Source organism: Gymnogyps californianus, chromosome 11 (assembly GCF_018139145.2).
Source record: "Gymnogyps californianus isolate 813 chromosome 11, ASM1813914v2, whole genome shotgun sequence".
Taxonomy (NCBI): domain Eukaryota; kingdom Metazoa; phylum Chordata; class Aves; order Accipitriformes; family Cathartidae; genus Gymnogyps; species Gymnogyps californianus.
Genome location: NC_059481.1, coordinates 7,841,182 through 7,862,809, shown reverse-complemented (window position 1 = coordinate 7,862,809; position 21,628 = coordinate 7,841,182). Strand labels below are relative to the sequence as shown.

At 38.5% G+C, this 21,628-nt stretch overlaps 1 protein-coding gene across 3 annotated transcripts in view; it reads right to left on the bottom strand.

Annotated features, from left to right (window-relative positions):
- Positions 1-7,307: 7,307 nt before the first annotated feature.
- The window catches only part of THSD4 (thrombospondin type 1 domain containing 4), a 333,781-nt gene continuing 319,460 nt past the window's right edge, over positions 7,308-21,628 (bottom strand). For all 3 annotated transcript variants that reach the window (XM_050903083.1, XM_050903082.1, XM_050903084.1), the window contains 4 exons: positions 20,844-21,017; positions 17,960-18,139; positions 14,945-15,089; positions 7,308-13,526 (listed from right to left, as the gene is read on the bottom strand). In XM_050903083.1, the coding sequence (XP_050759040.1) occupies positions 13,384-13,526; positions 14,945-15,089; positions 17,960-18,139; positions 20,844-21,017 (642 nt within the window). In that variant the 3' untranslated portion in view covers positions 7,308-13,383. The remainder of the gene's footprint in view (positions 13,527-14,944; positions 15,090-17,959; positions 18,140-20,843; positions 21,018-21,628) is intronic.

Here is a 21,628-nt window from a genome sequence, read left to right as displayed (position 1 = left end):
GTTAAAAGCCCACCTGACCTAGTGAATTTATGACAGTCTTTTTAAGCAAGCCACATTCCTGCTACTTCTTCAGCCTGTATCCTTAGCATACTCTCTCTTTCTAGGGCAATAGCAACCATTTCCAAGAAAAGTTAACCTTTACTTTGACTGTAAAAAAAAAAAGGAAGCATTCTTTCCACAAAACAAGAAAGCCAAGAGACTTTTTCAGACAGCAGGAAATCTGGTTCAAAGAGAACAGGCTAGTGGTGGAAATACAGTATGAGATGATTTTAGCCCTTTGCTCATCTCTACTGCTTGTAAAAACAAATTACCACATAGTGGGAGAAGCATGTTGGATGCTTCTTGGAGGAACAGTAACATGCTACTTTTTTTTTGTTACCTATTTTTTGATTTTAACTAAGTAGGCCTTTTGATCTATCTCTCTGAAGTACCTTCTGCAGTCTGACACCACCTGACTGTAAATTAGAACTAGCAGCAGCTATTTCAACTGGTTGCCGAGACCAGCAGCAATAGTTCTGTCACAAATTGTAGGCAAAGAGCCGCAACAGGGGTGGAGAAGACTGTCTGGAACTCACACAACTTTAAAGTGCTGCAGATGTAATGAAGTGAACAGTCCTTAAGAAAAAACAACAGAGGATACCTCAGACTTGCTCCAAAGCAGCATCTTCGGCTCCAGGAACATTTTCTTCCACCAGCATGTTTCTTCCTATTTCACTCTGAAGTCAGAAGGTCCATCCCTTCCAAGGCTTATGGAAAGCTGAAGCAACAGCCAGTCATGTCCTAAAGGAAAGAATACACAGTTCCGTGTACTTTGCAGGGCAGCACGCTTTTAATTCAGTTTTGATGCTCTCTGCAGGTAATATTAGATCCATTCATATAATAGAAATGTTTTTGACCAGAGACTGCCTGGTATTGCAGTCTGGCGTAGCTCCCTTAGTTTCAGTTGGATTTTGCCGATTTACTCTCCAACCATCAGATTCATGGTTCTGTAAACTCTTATTACCGATCTCAGAGTTTTCCAGAGTAAGGAAGGATACCTTCACAAAGCTCCACAACAACACAATACCAAAACAGTTGCTTCTCCCTGGCAAACTTTGTGCTTTCTTTCAGCCTCACACCACAGGGACACATGACAATATAAAGCCAGCTAGTAACTTGAATTGGGAAGTAGGAACTGTCTGCATGTGTTTACCATTACTAGAGCCTGAGCAATACAGACAATAGCTGCTACCTGTTCCTCACAAGGGCTGACTCTTGGTCATACACCTTAATATAAAGCAAAAATAATTACCTGATGCAGACAGTTCCCTATCCCAAAAGGATCAGACTTCCACTGGATTAATATAACACTGCTATCCACTGCCATTTCAGTCATCTGACTTAAGATTCAGGAACTGGAACTAGAGATGCTAAGGTCCAGGTAGTTATAACCCACACAATTGCACAGGATCATTCACTAAGGTTTGGGGTGATTTGGTTGTTTTGTTGTTTTTTTTTTAAACATATATAACAAGAAAACCAAATTGGAATGCTGGGGAATTATATTATTTGCATTAATTTATCAAAAGAATATGCATAGATACAGTTTGTAGATACAATTTTCAGATTCCAGCTTACCTACCACACTGGAGAAAGATTACCTGTGTTCCAAATAGCAGTTTGTGCCGGTTTTGGCTGGGACAGAGTTAATTTTCTTCATAGTAGCTAGTATGGGGCTATGTTTTGGATTTGTGCTGGAAACAGTGCTGATAACACAGGGATGTTTTCAGGACTGCTGAGCAGTGCTTACACAGAGTCAAGGCCTTTCCTGCTTCTCACCCCACCCCACCAGCGAGGAGGCTGGGGGTGCACAAGAAGTTGGGAGGGGACACAGCCGGGACAGCTGACCCCAACTGACCAAAGGGATATTCCATACCATAGGACGTCACGCTCAGTATATAAAGCTGGGGGAAGAAGGAAGGAAAGGGGGGACATTTGGAGTGATGGCGCTTGTCTTCCCAAGTAACCATTACATGTGATGGAGCCCTGCTTTCTTGGAGATGACTGAACACCTGCCTGCCGATGGGAAGTGGTGAATGAATTCCTTGTTTTGCTTTGCTTGTGTGCGCAGCTTTTGTTTTACCTATTAAACTGTCTTTTTCTCAACCCACGAGTTTTCTCACTTTTACCCTTCCGATTCGCTCCCCCATCCCACTGGGGGCCGGGGAGGGAGCAAGCGAGTGGCTGTGTGGTGCTTAGTTACTGACTGGGGTTAAACCATGACAGTTAGTCTGGTGCAAAGCGACTAATGATTTTACAGTTGCTGGACACCAATTAAATTGAAAGCACACAATGTGATTTTCTTGATAAATACTGGTATGCTTCTCTGATTCATTTGCATACATATGTCCTAGTAACTGCAATTTCAGTGCAGGTGCATTATGCTAATTTCATATTATGTGCACTTTAAATATTTACTTTTCTATGCCTTACTCAAAATTACACAATGAATAAGTAGAAATGCAGTATGAAAGTTATTTTAATATTAGAGTAAATTTACTTTTAGTTCCTGATGTACCCTATTGGATTTTTCCTGTTTTGAAAGTCAAGAGTCTTCCTTCTTCAAATATTCACTTTTCTTTCAATATATCCCAACCAAAAATGAGTAACAAACAAAATAAAACCACCCAGTGCAACGAAGGAAAGATCAACAGAAATTATCTACAGTCCCCAAAGCTGTGCCAGACATTTATGTGCATTTATTTCCTCTCCTCCATTCAGTAACTGCTTCAACTCTATACCAAAATCTCTGCTTTGGATCTCAAAATTGCAATCAAATCTTCTCAGGCATTTCAACTGTACAAGTCACCTGGCTGAAGACAACACAACTGACCTTCCAATCTTAACATTCTTCATAGTTCAGAGAAAGAAACTATGGAGCATTCCCCTTTAACTTTCTGAAGACCATCAACAGTAACCAACCCTCCAGACTCTCACCTGTTATGTTTTGAATCCACCCTACTTCAGTAAGGACTGAACATTTGTCCTTAACCAGTTAAAAAGTTTACAGAGCAAAAAGCACCTTTTGGCACACATTCAGCAGTGGAAGCTGCTGACTGGAAGCTCTGACAACAGTTCCAAGTTCATCTATACTTACTGCGTACCTGTTTTCACTTACAGTTGTTCCATATCATTCATTAAGTTTTTAGAAATCCATACATTTCTAAAAAATCCATAGATCTCTAGTAAAATAGAAGAGTAATAATAATAAGGGGTTGTACTACAGCTTTTTTCTCCTCTCTCTCATAAATTACATACAGAAAAAACACTGAGAGAAAAAGCTCGCCTGAATAGTAATTTGTTCTTGGTAAGGAGCATTAACATCATCCAGACTTAATTTGGCCTTGCCTCCACATCACTGGTAAGGAAAAAATCCTTGCTTTTTAGAACCACTGGAGTTAATGGGCCTGTTTTTCTTCTGGCAGTTGAAACAGAATTAAAGTTCTAATACAATTCTACTTAGGTCTTATTTTCCTTAGCAATCTAGCATATATATGATCTGAGTTAGTTAAACATAGAAGTGTTCTCAACTTTATTTAAGAGGAGTATGTGGGAAGAAAAAAAAGCTCTGTTCGAGACAAGTTCAGTGCTTAGGTTTGCAAGTGTTAACTCCCACAGAAGTCAGTAGCAACTAGCCCCCGATAAAAGCCTCTCACAGTGTTTCACACAGATGCAAATTAGTAAGTGCAGAAGAATTTTCAAAACCAGCAGACCAAGAAGGACGCAATTTCCCTTCTCTTCTACCACTAGCAAATCTAGTAGCAGGATTTAAAAGGAGACAGCTTCTTGAAACATATTAGAATTATTCACTTGCATCTAACCTACCGCTCAGGAGAAGACTGACTGCTGACACAGTGAAAGAGAATGCACCTTGGAAACCAGAAAAAAAAAGCTTAAAACAAAGAGAAGTGGCATTTCAGTATGGCTACAATTCCTAAAGGTGTTCAAATTTGAGACCTTAGCATAAAAATTCTCATTTTGTGTCTTGACATAGAGAAAATCTAAGATCCACTTCTATCTTCTGAGCACCCATCTACTAAAAAAGGGCTGTTTAACTGCAATAAATTGTATTTTGTAAGATGGTAACAAATAGAAGTTGATGAACAGTAATTCCGTTAAACAAGAGATTTAAACAGCATAAGCAAGGTATCTATGTTTTTTTAACAAGGCCTCTGGGAAGTTTTAAGTCAAAACTATCATTATTATTATTATTATTACTGTGTATCTCATTATCTGTAACCAAAGCCTTGACTGCTAGCATATGGCCAATTATAATAAGAAACATGGAATCAGTCAGAGAAATAAAAAAAAAGGAGGTATTAAAAAAGCAGAAGGATATCAGCACTTATTTACCAGGCTGCTAAGTACATGTTTTAAGTACATCTTTTATATATTCACTGCCTTCATTTTGGATGCTTTTTTCATCACTTACTCTTGTGCTAGGTACACCACAAAAATAAGTGCAGTTTCCCACTAGCTGGATTATATTATACCTTTACAGAGAAGAATATCGTGTGCAGCGCCTTGGTTGGCTCACTTAGAATATTAAGGCATAAGTCATCAGGATCAATTAAGTACAAGGATGTATTCGAGTACAAGACAGAGACAGACTTAGCAGGGGGAGTCCAGTGAAGGATCACAAAGATGATGAAAGGACTGGAGCACCTCTCATACAAGGAGAGGCCGAGAGAGCTGGGACTGTTCAATCTGGAGAAGAGAAGGCTCAGAGGGGATCTTATCAATGTGTATACATACCTGATGGCAATCACTGAAGATGGCGGAGCCAGGCTCCTCTCAGGGGTACGCAGCAACAGGACAAGAGGCAATGGGCACAAACTGAACAACAAACAGGAAATTCCATCTGAAAATAACAAAACACCTTTGGATGATATTCAAAACCTGATTGTACACAGCCCTGGGCAATCTGCTATAGCTGACACTGCTTTGAGCAGAGGGATTGAAGTACATGGTCTCCAGAGGTGCCTTCCAACCTCAACTATTCTGTGAAGAGCTTTACATCTTTTTGTGGATAGGTGTTATGCTACATTCTCTCTCTGTATATATACACCTCAAAAAACCACCACCAAAACCAACCAAATCAAAGAAGGCAACTGATTCTTAATCAATGTTCAGATCAGCCTAGCTATATGAGAAAACAGGACAGGAAGATAGCACTGACTTTTCTGTATTTGTTCCTCATTGGAACTTGCATCTGTGGAGAGCCAAAATTAAGTTTTTGGCTTCTTTTAAGAGCAATTCTTTGATTTTACTTAATCAATAAACCCTCCATAATGGTTTCCTTTGGTTCCCGTTTCCTTTTAAGACTATGTGGCTAGCTATAGCTACATAAGACTGCTTGCATAAGTATATTCTGAACTGACAAAGTTTAACATGGAAAGAGGGTGTGGAGTCAGGCATTAAAGATGAGTGCTTTGCACTCGACAATTCATCAGTGCAGGGTTGCATACAGCTTATGTAACTCTGGCTACAGCCTCTGTATTTACCTTTAGACAGGTCCACTCTTTGCACAAATAATGGAAAGTAGTGAACCCACTGTGTTTGTGGCCTGAAACAGGCGGCATCTGGAAATATGAAATCCTTCTCATGCTATTCAGGCTTGAAGGCTCTGACAAATCACCACACGTATCGAGACCACCTCACTTCTAAACAAAGATGAGGGGAAAAAAAAAAAAAAAAGTACTGCATCTGCTACAGGACTCCTAATTTCACATTAAAATTTTATTTTAAACATTAAGAACATATGGGAGAAGAACAAGGAATTATCGTATAATTTTATGGCTTAATAATTCAAGTTCCACTTTTTTAAAAAAAACAAATGTCTACTAAACACTTACAGACACAAATCTTAGCACCTGCAGAGCCCAGAGAGCGAAACAAGCGCTGGTTTCCCGCCCGTGGCGCCCTGCCCCACAGCCGCGGGGAAGGAGGCCCAGGCTGGTCCCGCGCTCACCCTGCCGGTGCGCACGTCCAGTTCTGCTCCGGTCCGCGGAGGGGAACCGCGTTCTGCTTCACCCAGACCAGTACTCTCCGCGTAAACCCGCTTACAGTACGCGGGACGCGCGCTCCGGCTGCGCGCGGCACTACCAACCGCCGCGCGGGCTCCGAGCAGCCTCTCCTCAGCGCCGGGCGGGGCCGCCCAACGGCCGCTGCGGAGCGCGCCCGCCCCTGCTCCTGAGGCAGCAGGCTCGCGCCCCAGAGCCGCAGTTTGAGCGCGAAAGGCACGAGGCGGCGCTTCGCGACGGCAGCGCGTGCCTCATCGCCCCCCCGCGCACAGGCGCGAAGCGTCCCCCACCACATCGAGTGTATTTGATCTTTTCAATGCACGTCATTATGAATTTTGGAATAAAATGGAAACCTCAAAATACCAGTAACTTCCAATTTTCTTGAACTGTGCAGAACTTCTCGTAACAGCAAACATGAAAGGTCAAATAACATTAAGTTATCTCCAAAAAGGTTTAGGTACTGTTTTCCTCCCTTGGAATTTCACTGATTTGTAGTGAAACTATAATGAAATTTGTGATGAACTGCCTGTAGTGCTGGTCTGATTATGCCAGAGCAGGGAAAAAAAAGTATGATCCTTCCTCAGCTACCAGAAGAAATTCTGCCTAGAGACTGCACGTTCCCTCAGCACCCAGGATACTTGTTTTACAGTATAAGACTTTTACGGTATGAACACACTTCAGCTGCATCCACGCTTAGATTATTTTGCTGTTAGATTGCTAATTTTTCACTGGTAACACACTAACTGAAAAATAGATGCAATTACAAACCAAGAATTGCAAGATTCCAAAACTCGGAATGCCCGCTCAAACAAGGCATCGCAGGCACTGCTGCTCCAGGGGGGTTTATATCCCACTTCCTGAAAACACAAACCACTTCCTTTGCCGAGTCTATATGGGGAAGTGACAGAGCCTCGTCCTGCAAATTGACACGACAGTTGAGAATATACTGGGAGCAAACCTGCACAGGAAATGAACAGGCCCTGACAGACCACCAGGAAATGGCCGCCTTTCCCCTGTGTAATACGCATGATTATCTTAGGGGCAAGTCTATCAGGATGCTGCTAGCACTTCTGTAAGGCTGTAACACAGTTTATGCAGCCTTTTGCAACATTCTATTTTGCCCACTCCTAAATTTGAGTAAGGATTCCCTTAGTGTGTTATACCCTTGTTGATACTTAATTCTCAAGAAACTCTGGAAGAACAAATTAACCAAATAAGAAATACATCATGTCACATAAATTAATCTTGAATTACTTTATTTTTCACAATAATAAAAAATAAATTAGTCATAAACAAAAATAGTTAACAATTTTTCATCAAAGAGAAAATGTATACAATATGAAAAGGATGCTGTACAGTTCTGGTTCAGGTGCATTGCCAGGGATACATATTCCTGAACGAGTCAGAAAGCAATTTGCCTATACTCTCCCCCTTTAATTCACTCAAGGAACTGGCTAATCAGAAAGTTTAGAAAATTGTATTATGGATTTACAGTATGACATATATACAAAAATATATATGTAATACCTCTGCTATAAAATTCTCTAAAAAGCTGGGTTAGTATAATGAAAGAGCTGGACAAAATTTGAATGGTATATGTAAATAAATACATATTAGGTCCCTTTTAATAAAAAAATCTGCCTATTCTAAATATTTGAAATATTTTGGTGCAGTGGCTTGTTCCATAGACACAGCTCAGAATTACATATTTCCCATAGACATCTTGTATTTACAAATAACAACAAAATAAGTTATAATAAAGTATATCCTTCCGCCAAAATCAATTATGAGGGTCAAGTAGACAATTTTATACATATTAAAAAAGTTACGATTTTTTTTGTCTCCAGTCCTTCCTGATCCTCTACATAGATCCTGAGTGACTACGATGGGACTTCACAAGCTCATACATACCCAACCCCTGCCAAGGCCACTGGTCTCAAGAGACCCAAACACAGCATGGACAGAACAGTTCAGGGCAAGCAGCAATGACAGACTGTCACTGGAAGGTCAATGATTTCTCAAAATTAAGCTCCCCTCCTCTCCAGATACAGTGGTAGTTATCTATAACCCATTCTACTAAACGGGGATATAGAAGATTGGGAACTCACATTCTTAAGAACTTCTGGTTGCTAAAAGCTGAGAAGCAAAGAGCTGAGTTCAGGTCTAGTGTGAGTTCTCTTAAATAGAATTTTCTCCCTTTCACCAGGTCTGAATTTCACCTACACTATTGAGATATTATAATGATGACAAGTTTGCTTTAAAATATAATGAAAATGCTTAGTGGATGATTTTTCATTTCTGATACAGAAATAATTATTTTACTCCATTTTCTAAACAACCGCTAATGTATCCCCCACAAACATATTCTGTTAAGCTTAGGAATAAAGGAAGTTTACTTCCAGTGTTCAAAATTTCATGTTTGGTGTTCCAATTACAGACATGTAATAAATTATCTGCCCAATACACAGAACAGCTCTTAAGAAGTCAGAGACACTAAGCGTAAGTCTCAAGAAAACCAGGTAGACACACAGGTTTTCCTTTTTGAGTGTGAAGAGGATAATTCTCTTTTTTTATCCAATAGATGTTAGATGTGAGAATGAAGGGCCACTACATACCTCAATAGCTGTGCAATCACAGGTTCATTGCACAGGAATTAATTCAGTAGGTACTTTAATACTATGCATTTAAAACTAGCCAACATGGACACACACACAAAAAACCCAAATCACTGGACTGGCAGGAATATAGCTCTCTTAAATAGCTGGGCGTCTTTCTAACACCGATTCTTATCAACCAAATGGCCAGTTCAGGATTTTCAGTAATTCTGGCAAAACTGAATATTGTCACCCAAAGGACAAAGGGATGGAGGTGAGATAGGAGGAGGAGAACACTTGCGGGTGTAAAAGGGAGAAAGGTCAGAATGAGGACGAAGAAAAGCAAAGCCCTGGAAAGCATATTTTACTACTTAGGGTGGTACAGATTATAAAGAGTGGAAGCAAAGTATTTCCTTCAGGAAGGCATAACCTCCCCTTTACTAGCCATAAGCTGTTTCCAGCACCTACCTCCTTCCTCCCTCAGGGGTGACCACTGGCGCCTTCTAGGACTCGGACATAAGCAAAGTAAGTAGCAAGGTCCTGGCAATACTGCTGCCCCACGTGGTCTTCTGTTCTACAAGTTTCATGTACTCACTTGAGTCAGGGCTATGCTGACCACTTTTATCAAGTCTATGAACAAGTAACCTAAAATACGTCTTTGCATTAACATGTCATTAACTTACCATGCTCTGCAACACATTGGTTTTTTTCTGTATAAAAGGATCAAACTCTGAACTGCACCACATTGTCACAGAAGTGGGATCTAACCAACAACATTAACGTTAAACACTGCTTTATTGATACAGAAAGTTCTCCATTTGCTGAAGTATTGGAAAAAAAGGAAAATAGATTATGTGTGTAATGAGGAAGACACTAGTTCCCTTTGCAGGGATATTGAGCTAGTCCTGCATTGAGTCAGTGGGCATATACCACAGCTGGACTTCAAGGCTAGCAGGCTTGCAAGAACACCCATGTCTCCTGCATTGCACTCCCCAGCACTCGACTGCCTGCTAACAAGCCCTTTCCTAATTCAGAGCCCTGGGGACTGAAGGTCAGAGACACTAAAGCAAATACTAACTCTGTCTCATTGCTGCCCAAGTCAGACACAGGGTCATTCCCACAGGAGCAACCCTCATGCTTCCACACCATCTTCAGTTTTCTCAGCTAGTGAGAGAAAGAGAGAACTCCACGAATTCAGTGCTGCTAATAAGTGCTCTCAAACTTGGCATGCAATTGCTATATACAAGCAATTCTACCTACATATGCTTGGATCTGACATTGCGCAGGAGCTAGCAAACCCTGATGGACCCTTGAAAACTTGATAAACAACTGCACCAGCAGTCCTCAATTCCAGAAGGAAAGTGCTTTGAAACACAGAGCCTGCTCTGGATGGAGCCGATTTTGGCCAGCTGCATGTCTGCAAGACATGAAAGCTGTATGCTGATTTTACCCCATAAGCAGTTAGACTGCTTAGACTCTTTAAAGCAACGATCTACAGCAGTCTTCCTACAGTTACTCTGGTCTTACTGGATTGTGTAAGGTGAAAATCTTTAAGGCAAGGACACATTTTTTTTCCACCACTCTGCAGGATTTTGAACAATGTTAAAATATCAGAAAAAGAAAGCATTCAAACTCAGAAGCCTCCATTATTTCTTTCTTATATTGGTTTTACACCTGCTGTAAGTCTACTGCATTCATTAAGGCCACCTCTGATTTACAGTGAAAGTAAAATCAGGCCCTCTGCAGGCATCATCCTAAATTGGTGCACTGCTCCATTAAAACAAACACTTGCTTTAGTCGCAATTTCAAAAGTGCACTTTGTGTGACGGTGAAATCTTAGCGTAGCACTTCTTTGTGTAGATAATACTAGTACATCAAAGTGCTGAAAAGAAGGGTTCATTAGTTCATTTTGCAGGAACAACTATTTTGATTATGCTGACACACAAGAAGAGATGATAAATGAGTAAGTTCAGCAACATTCTGGCAGTTTCCTCATCATTAGATGTTTAATTAGGTGAAACAATCTTTTTTGTTTTATCTGGTACATCTGAAAACTGTCCCTTTACTAAAAAAAAGGTACAATTTGTATAACCATAACTCACTGCATTCCATTCACAAAGCTGTATACCTTAGGTGTAATACAGGGTTATATTGCTATGTGTATGCATATATTATTTGATATTTAGCTCCCATGAGCTCTGTTTACTTTAGTGGCAGCTTAATGGAGCCTACAAGATGATCATCTTTGTAAAATAACCCAATGGCCATGTATTCCAGAGTAAAATAACATATTTTATAAAAGACCAGTATCGCCTGTCTGTGTGCTCAGTCGCTGACTGTCTCACAGACAAAAGTGTGTGCAAGCAGATTATTTTCTATGAACTGACTGCAAACCTGATTACCTCTCTGCATTTCATTCGCCTTGTGGTTTTCAGAAAGCCTTTTTATGGAACAGGTATTTCCCTCAAGCTGACAGGATACACTTCCTTGGGACAAAAGAGACAACAGCAAAATTATATACTGTATGTCAAGATTTGCTGCAATGAGATATCCAGATGAAAATCTGTATTTACAAATACTGGATTCCAGAGTTGTTTATGCTGCACTTTCTCCATATCATTCTTCGGTCAAGAATCTAAGGAATATAGTATGATCACAAATCTCTAAGTTATCTTCATTGATAAATCTTCATAATACAAGGGAGTAGGCCTGTGAAAGATTAATGAACTCAAATGAAAGGTTTTCTAATTAGCATTTCTGTTTCTAACAGCTTTATATCAATTAATTACAGTGAAAAAGCCCAAATCAAGGTGTACAGAAACAGCCAGTGACATTTTTGGTTTATAGCCACAAAGAGTAACTTCAAATTTTAGGGGAAACACTTCCTCATTTCACTTAGCCAAACAGTAGTAGTTCATCATGTGCAAAATATATTTTTCACAAGTGACCGAATCAAAAAATCTCAGGTTTGTCTCAATCCAAGGCAGCTTTTAGACTACAGGAGTTCCACCTTCTGGTGGCTTCCAGCACACAAACAGATGTGACTAGTATCACACCCAGCAACCTTTGCCTCCCAGTGCCCCATTCTCTCTTCCACATCCTCTCCACCAAAGCAGCAAGAAGAAAAGAATACACAACGAGGCTCAAACAAGGCTCTTCATCAGTAGCAGGACACCTTAATCACTGTTATATCACATCACTGGGAGTGACTTAACATAGATTATTAAAACTGTTTTTCAACTCAGACAACAGGCACCTTAGAAATAGATGCATAGTTGGGTATCACTAATTTACAAGCAATATGCTGTAATAAACAGCTGAATAAGCAGAGGTGTTTATTTTTTCCCTCAGCCTTATTTACAGATTTGAAAGACCTCTCAGGTAAAGGCTAGAGAATGTACATACAATGCAAAAACTTTCATCTGCACTGCATAGCACATTCTATTTGCTTTTAGCAAGTCCCAAGGCTGAGTACAGTAATTGCAGAAATGAAAAATCACCACCTAAATTCAGCTCTAAGTCTGGAGCCATTCTTGAGTCGTAGAAAAGGAGTGATATGAATAGATCTGCAGGATGAAACATTGACTAAAAAAAGACAAGTATGTTGTAATAACTGATCAAAACCTGAAGAATATCAACAGCTAAGATCTCTTTTTTACAGATACTCAGCTACTACACTCATACTGCTGCCTGGTACCAGGAGTAGCAGACTACTATAAAGCGGAGAGGCCTGCATCCTTTGGTGGTTGTTTCAGAAACGGGTGACATATCCAGACTAGGTCTGGACAAAGTACTTTGGTATGGTAGTTGTTAAGCAATAGTGCAGAGGCAAGACATTAGGCAAGATACCAGTTCACTGAAATAACTGCCCTACAGGAAGGAGACCTTGCCAACAGAAACAATCACTTTTTTTATACCAGCAAAGGCTCTTCACCTTTCCGGTAAATCTGTCTCACTGACAGCTGCAGTTGTTAAAGACTTAAAGGGCTAGACACTAGTGGCACTCTGGTAGGTAATGTATTTTAAAATCCATACAAAATTAGAAAAGTGTAACTTCAAGAGTTTATGAATTAAATATAAAGGCACTTTCTGGCAGTCAAGTGTATATATATTTGCTGCCTGAGGACAGGAAGTTAGTTAAAAATACAACTGAGAGAGCGTAACAGTGACTCTAATTTATTATGAATGGACCGAAGTAGTTTAAAATATATGTTAGCGTGCTAAGAAACTGATGATAAATGGATCTTCAAGGGTCTGGTTCTTTGTGAAGTAATTTTTCTTATGTGCATGTTTCATTGATTTAGTCGTCTAATTTAAGGCAGTCCAAAATACGAAGTAAGAGTAAGCACTCAGAAAATAATGCGGCAGCTGCATCCATACTGGTCAAATATCTCCAGTAATTGCCTGTGATTGATTTAGTTTTCATTAATTTCACAATACTAAGGCTGGTATGTTCTTTAAATAATTATATCTGATGAGCAGGTGCAAAGAATAGTATCATTAAAAATTAATGCTTTAAAAAGATCATGGTTTTACAACAAACATTAAAAAAGATAACTGCACAATAACTGTAACTGAAAGGGTGTGAGATTTAACCATAGTCTTGATGTACTCAGCAATATAAAAAACCATCTCTAAGAAGCTAAAACCTGCTGTAGTGAAAACAGTAACGCTGTTCAAGCTCCATCTGAAGACTGACATTGCCACTTTGAGTAGAAGAGTATTTGTTATCTGCGTCCTAGAAACCCTGACTGTCTGTTTGCCACACGTGTACAGGATGCACAACAGGCTGTTTTGTAATAGGTGTAGACACAGAGCCGGGCCTGAACCACCACATTGCAATTGTAGTATTTATCTTTGCAGTTCTCATCTGTGGAGAAAAAGGAAGAGAGAAGAAACTGAAGAACACAGTATTAGAGCAACAAATAACCAATCTCGTTTCTTTTTACCATGTAAATCCCGTGGACCTGTATTTAAATGTTCATTTTCAAGTTAAAATAGGCTACCTATGCAAGTAAGTTTATTCAAGATTTTTTACATTTAATATAAAGATACATAAAACTGTGGAAGAAATGTACCTATCCCCATTTACACTGTTGTGGGGTTTTTGGGGGGTTTTGTTGCTGGTTTTTTTAAACACAAAATTTGTCTTGAATAAAGATGATAGGAAAGTCTCTAGTATTCTTCACTTAGGTACCTGTCCACTTCATTTTTAGATTCACAGGTACTAATCTCTTGTGGCAGTGTACAGATGACACCAGAACCTGCAAATGTTATTTTCAAGTAGTGACGAATCTGAATACTGGAAAATAGTAAACCATCTCCCTCCTTACAAATATTACAAATGGTTTAAAATAACTAGATTAAAAAAGACCAAAGTTGGTGTTCTTAACATTCCCCATTTTTCTAAGCTGTTAGGATGTGGTCTGTTCACATTTTGAAGTTTTCCTTTACAACCAACAGGGTTAGAAATACTTTTTAAACGACAACTAAGATTTTCATATGATCATGTATGTAATCACAGAAACTGAGGTGTTAAGAAAAAGACTGAATGACAAAACACTAATAGCAGATGTAAAAATGAGCAATTCTGTACAAACCTGTTTTAAATAAATAACAACACAAATACAATAAAATTTTTTAAATAATATTGGTATACCAGGTTTTTTATGTAGTTATCTTAAATTATGTTGAAGAATAATTCTCAACTGAAAATTGTTGTAGAACCTAAGGGTTAAAACTCTTTCTAAATACTTGCATCTTCCTTCCCCTAGTCATTCTCATTACTATTAAAATCAAATCTGTATGAGATGAATGACTAATTCCAATGCCAAATTATGTGTATGTGTATACTTACTTTATATAAAAGAAAATTGCTTAATTGCCTTTAATGTCTTAGTTTAATGTTATTGGTTCTTATAGAACCTGTTACCAAATACAGTATACCATACAGGATCCTTTTTTTGTTTTAAAGACTCTGCCAAGAGAAACCTTTGAGAATGCAAGGAGGCTGCATAAAAACACCCTGTAGGTACCGTTTTCACAGAAGCTGATTTCTCACATTCTCAGCAACTTTATAAGTAAGTCAGTTTCTTATGTCACACGGAAAACATTTTTAATCAGAAATGAAAACCTACTTTTACACCATAGAAGAGAGCTGTATTTTGTGTAAAAATAAAACCCTGAACTTGATAAAGAAAATATACTCTAAAACCTCTGCAAGATTATTAAATATTTTCTCCACCAGATGGAGTTCCATAGTTAAAACAGAAGCTTCCTCTTCCTTACCTATTTCAGGAATACAATCTTGCGTGTTACATGGTTCTTTTTCTTCAGGTTTAAGCTGTGGCTCACACTGAGTACTGGCTGTCATGTCATCTGATAGACATCGTACCTCTCGAACCCGAAATCCTCCTTCACAGGATTTGGAACACTGAAACACAAAAGCTGAAGTTCATAAAGACCATATCAGATGTGCAAATACAGAAAGAAAAAAATGGGAACCTTGAAGCCAGACCCAGGTATCACTGTAGCCTTTTATCGACTTCACCACTTGTGTTGTTTTTTGTTTTCTAACTATGAAGTCCTTAAGATACAGGTGCAATTTTTTTAAAGGTTCAAAAACATTTTTGTCCATAGGGACAACAACCGGACAAGTAAACATGGTAGACACTGTGCAGCTGAAAGCACGCTAGAGTATTTCCCTTTCTGAATTTATTAGTTAGCTTCTTGCTTCTCTAATTAGTCTTGTTCTTCTCTGTTTATTTATATGTATCTCCCAAATCTACTCTTTCCACAGTGTTCACATTTCTTACTTTAAGAACTTCCTGCCCTGAACTTTACTACTTGACTGCACTGCCCTCCACTGCCCTTTTGCCTCCATTTATATATCACGAATAATTTTAATTGCCTTTTTTTCTAGCACTCAATTATTTTTTCACTTCTTGCAGCACAACAATTTTACTAAGCATTACAGGTTTCTTTGAATTTCTAAAGGAAATATTTCTGTGCTCCTTCAAAGTCTGTTATGAAGCCAGAGACTTTTGTACTTGCTTGTCATGATATTTTAAAAGCCAATTATTACACATTTCTGCCCAGACTGAAGCAAATCCCCTGTTCACTTCAAGAATTTCGCCTGAGTGAGGTCTTTGAGATTTGGCTCACTGTCCAGTTTGACCTAAATGCTCACAAACTTAATTAAACCTGGGTCATTTATAATGATTAAAACCCTAATAGCCCCAAACTAGTAAGAATGTTTTCTTTCTGACTTTTTTGGCATAATTATTTATTTTCCTAACGTTGGAAAAACAAATTATCAGTATCATAAAATCAGATATTATATATAAACTAACTAAAATATTCTCAATAATATATTCTTAAATTGCTCTTTCATCTTTAAGTACAACCTTTCCCCACTTTAGAAAAGACATAGCCTTGTGGCGACAGTAACAGAACACTTGCGGGTTTTTATATAATTACTCTTGTTACATGCCTGGATAGAATATTATCACACATGCAACAATAGGAACTTCAGTTCAGATTTGTAGAGATGTTAAGCACTTAAAATGGAACCAAGACAGAATTTAGATGTTACATACAACACACTACACACAAACCCCAGCATTCTGCGTTAGCCAGCCATTTAATCTCCAGGACTGAGAGGCCACGCCATTTATCCTAGGTGATACAAAAAGTCTGCTGAAGATATGAACTGGACAGTTTCAAAACCTAGTACAGGGGCTTTGAACCAGCTCTTCTGCTCACAGCTAACCCCATAATCCTTTCTCTGCAGGTCTAACAGTAAGAAATACCACATACTCTGTTGATAACAATATCAGCAGGAGAATTGAAAAACATTTAGAATATGATCCTGTTAAACCTCAGCTAGCATACGTATTTGTTCCTACAGTGAAGATGGTCACAAAGGCTTAGACCTTTAAGGATTTTTAGACACCACTTCTTAGGAAGTAGGCACTTAAACAGTAACTAGGGATCTCTAAATACCTATCAGATTCTGAGTCTTAGCACCTTGTTTCTTCTGTGCCTGCCAAAGAGAGCATATATTTTCACTTTCAGAAGGAATCTATCTGCTGCATTCTATGGATGCAGACGGCTGTATCTCTTGTGGCTACACACCTGCAGGTTCACATTTGAAAATGGGTTTGCTAAGGGGTTTCCTAAAGGGAAGTTATTTAATCTAAACTAACAGCTCAGTAAAGAATCCAAAGAATTTCCAGCAACATCAAAGAACATACTTCGATCCACATGGCTTTATTATGAGCCTAACTTGGACGTTGTTTTCAAACAAACATCTATACTTGCAATTAAGGAAGAAAAATCAGGATTGCCTTCAGCTGATTTATTTTGTTAAAACCATTCTACCTTCTTGTCTGCTTTCTAGTGCTGCCAGTAGGCCAGTCAAATAATTGAGCACTTAGTAAAAGGGAAAACCAAAATAATTTCTCTCTCTCATGTCATGTGGATTAAGTATTTCCAAAGGTTCCTGACTAAAGGAACTCAAACTGAAGGCATCTGAGGTGCTTCCACATTTCAGAGCTGTCATTCTGAATTTGATTTCAGGCTCAAGGAAGGGTGTAAGTTATTGTATTAGATACTATGTCATCTAAGTAGTTTTCACACCATTTTTAATTCTAAGATGACAATGGACTTTCTGATTTTCATTTAGGAGAAAAATGTTGATTTTTTTGTAAAAATCCAATAAGCTTTGTCAGGTATAGGAAATGATGGAGAGAGAGATGAAACCAAAGCATTTTGTGGCACTGGGGAATGTAGCTGGTCCACTTCTAGGGGAAACTGAAGATACATGAAGCTGTACAGTAAGTTTTCTCGCAGTAAATTTCTAAGTATTACCGTGAACAGTTTACAGTAAAATATTATGGTAAAACTGACTTTAAAAACTGAATACATCCCTCATTCTTTATTAAGTACTCCTTATTTTTAATCAAACTAGAAGTCTGAAAAGAACTCGTTAGTGCACTACATAGTCTCATTAAGGGGCAAACCAACTTTATAAAACAGGAAGATTCTTGGAAGAAGAGATCAGTCACGAAAAGACAACTATGCAGTGTCTCCTTCTGGTCAAGATACTTCCTAACTTTCCTAAGCTCCACTGGGTACTAAAGAGCACGCTGTGGTTTTAGTATCACTCTTGTACAAGATTATGACTTAATCTTGTAATCTTGATTATGATCAAAGGTTTTATCCAAATGGTGTTCCCTTTCAATATACACAGAGAAAGACGTATCAAACAAAACTAGATATAGAAAAACATGATAGACTTACTGTGCTCCATTCTGTATGAAACCATTTAGATCCACAGGGTTTGAGGTAGCAGGACTGCTGGCTGGGAGGTTTTTCCAAATACGAACACTCATAGGGGTTCAAAACATCAAAATTACCTTCAGTTTTCCTAACACAAATGACTTCTCTCTGTTGAGTTCCACTGCCACATTCAGTAGAGCACTGTATCAGAGAACAAAAAAAAGTGGTGAAATTTGTTATTCTACTTATGTCCTTCAACTTGTTTCCAAAGTAATACGTTTCTCCACATTATTTGTTTCTGAAATAAAACAACACACACACACACACATATACTTGCATTTTAAATTAATACTCAAACAGGAAAATTTGTAGAGTTTTGCTTATTCCCTATTCTTGGACACATACCTAGACACTAACATCCAAAATCCATTTCCTTACTTTTATATGTTCCTTCCTCAGTAAAATGAACTTAACTGTATCTTTCCTTCCATCACTGGCATACGTATGACTTGAAGAGAAAGGAAAAGGGTAAAGTATTCCTTAAGTTCCTGCGGTAGGGTTTTTATTTCTCAGAACCAGAATAGTAGCCTGGATAAATCTTGGGTTATTATTATTATTTGTATGGAGTACTAACATAGTAGCCAGCAGTCCCAGGTAGGAAACAGGACAAGAAAATGCTGAAGGATATAGTAATGATTTAATTCATCAAGTGACTGCTGATTATAAGGGTCAGGTATTACATATTTAATTTTTAATCTTAAAAATGGTTACAGCAGTTAAAATTGTACTTCTGTGAATTTTTATTCCACATGGTACCACAGACTCAAAACATATTTCTAATTATTTTTATGAAGAAGACAACATATGACTGTAAGTTTGCTTTTGGAGAAATCTAAAAGTGTGGTTTTACCTATAGCTACAAAAAGAAACTGGTATTTATTTTTCTAAGACAAAAAGAGAAGCATAACTTACTTTCTCCATAAACAGTGTTACTGCTTCTTGCTGAAGCAGGATTGTATGCACTGCACTGAACCTTTGAGGGTTATAAGGTTAGAGCACAGTTTTGCAGCTTTACAAATCCCCACATTCTGTGTGGTTTTTAGAAAATGCCTTGATCTGCCAGGGTGTTCTTTTCATGTTTGCAAGTATCTATGTGATGCAGTGTTGGTTCCAGTTCTGAAAAGCAAATTTGACTCACATGGACTCTTACTGCCCATTTAAAGGTTAAATACACACACAATACTGTTCCTGGCACTTGCAAAAAGGTTTTTAGAAGATGATTCCAGCAACGTATCGGTTTCTACGTTGCGTAAAGAACTATGATTTTCAAAGGCTTTTTCTAGCCTGAACCAATCAAATGTTATTAAAAGCGGGGATTTTGTTTATATTTTGGGTGGAATTTATGATCCCTTTACCAGATACCCACAAAAACCCTGAGCTGAAGGAAGAACCTTGAGATGAACGCACCCACATAAATTCTACAGGAAATAATGTACTGCACTTTCTTTAACACTGAACGTCTCTGTCACAGCTCTCTTTTAATGGCTCCTCCAAAAGACAGTATCTTAACATTCAGCCTTAGCTCTTGCGGAGCATAATACGGAAGGTCGTCCACCAATGCTCCCTCCTGCTCTGGTCTACTGACTGTCTGCTTTCATTTTGGTATTTAGAAGTCAGGATTTGGCTGGTAGAATAGATGTTGTCAGACATTTCTTTCAGATAACATACAGCAAAGACTTTGTACCCTTGGTATGCATCAAACAATTCAATCGCATGCAAAGAAAGAAGGTGAATTAGCTTAAAAGAACAGAAAATTGTAAAGGACAGAAACTTTCTTATTCAGAACAGAATGGGGAGAGTCAGGATGACCTCGCTGAACGCTTCTCTCTGTGGTAGCAATGGATACAAAGTTCCTATTCACCTGCATGGAGCGGTGCAAATAACAAGGCCCAGATTTTATCTGTTATTAGAACTGCAGCTAAGTATGTTTTAAATCTGAATTTGTTATTACTCTTATACATTATAAATAATTATCACTTACACTTGAAAGCATTAGCATAGTAGTAGCCCTGTAATCTCCATCTCAGCTGTACCAGTTTAATTTCCAACTCCTTATCACCTGGAAGGGTCTTGGAATCTGAAATGCAGTGAGTTAACAGCACAGCCAAGAGACTTTTCCCTAACAACTCAATCAAGTGCTGGTACCAGCAGTCTGAAAGGCTCTCTAGGCTGTATGAGAGCCTACACAAAGGGACATAAATGTCTGGGCACCAGCTGACAGCTTCTGAAATGCCTTTGTTCCTGACAGAGAAATGTTTTAGATCAAGGAGGACGACTGAGATGTGGATCAAGGGAAGAATTTACCTTGAGGAAAGAGCATCAGGATACAGGCCACTAACCAGATTTTGTTCTTTTCACTTATTATCACGAATTTCAGCACAACAGTACCAAAGCTAACTTTTGGGTTTAGCCATTGTTTTTTGTCTTATTTATCTTTTGGAAATTCCATATTTCTCTCTCTCTCTCTCGCTCTCTCCCTGCAGGTATGCATGATCGCAAAGGCTCTACTTTAAAAAGTGCAAATCTGTTGCTTTATCGTTCACCTGAATACGTTAAGCAGCTTTCTGTTATCTTTCATTTTATAAATAGACTGGGTCAGTAGATGAGAAATAAAAATGAAGGTACAGAGGAAGAGAAGAACAAAATCTTACTTTCATCAAAGTAAAAAAACAGCAGGTGCTGAAAAGTATTGAACATCAACTCAGCAAAATAAGGGGAAAAAAATCCAAATATTCCACAGAGGTGTAGAAATACCTTACGGCACACATCTTCATTGCACAAAAATACATTTTTTAAATTAAAATACCAGCAGAAAACAAATACGTACATTAGATATAGAGCTTACCTGTGTCCAGCCCCCAGCAAACCACTCCACTTTACCAGCACAGGGTCCATTATTACAGGGAGTTGTTTCAGAGGGTCTGTTATTGCCACAGCCTTCCAGAGGCAAACTGCTGACGTGGTTCGTCATACAAACTACTGAACGTGTACGGACTCCGTCACCACATTCTGCAGAACACTGGGGAGCAAAAGACAGAAGATGTTCACTAGTCCGTCCCCCAGACTGCACAATGAAATGAGGAGAAGCAACAATCATGAAAAGTAAATTAATTTATGCAAAGTCGATTATTTTTACTTGTAATTCAGCTGTAGCAAATTATCTTACAGTTTCATACTTTTGAGTACACTACAAGTAGTACCTGTCCTTTGCAGTCACAAATGAAAGGAACTGAAGGATTAGGGAGGACAGAAATCTATTTTTTATAGCTTTTTATTAGCTTTCTTACTTTTTTTTCCTTCTTCCTGTCTGTAAATTCTTTCAGTTTTCATTTTATTCATCTTTTTGCATACCAATTAATAGATCTGAGAAGGGATAATTTCAATAAGCAGCTCTTCAGACAGCAGTCATATTTCAGCCTTTGAATTGTTCTGTGAGTTTCTCCTCTGACCATTCAAGCTGTCAGCCAGGTGAACTCTAACACTGGTTAAAAGGACGAGGCTGGGAAGACTCTGAGGGCTGTGGCATTGGTAGTAAAATGACTGCATAGCACATCCTGGAACTTTTCCATATAATGAGCTGACATGCTATGAGAGCACAATACAGTAGAAAAATATAAAATTTTTTGATAA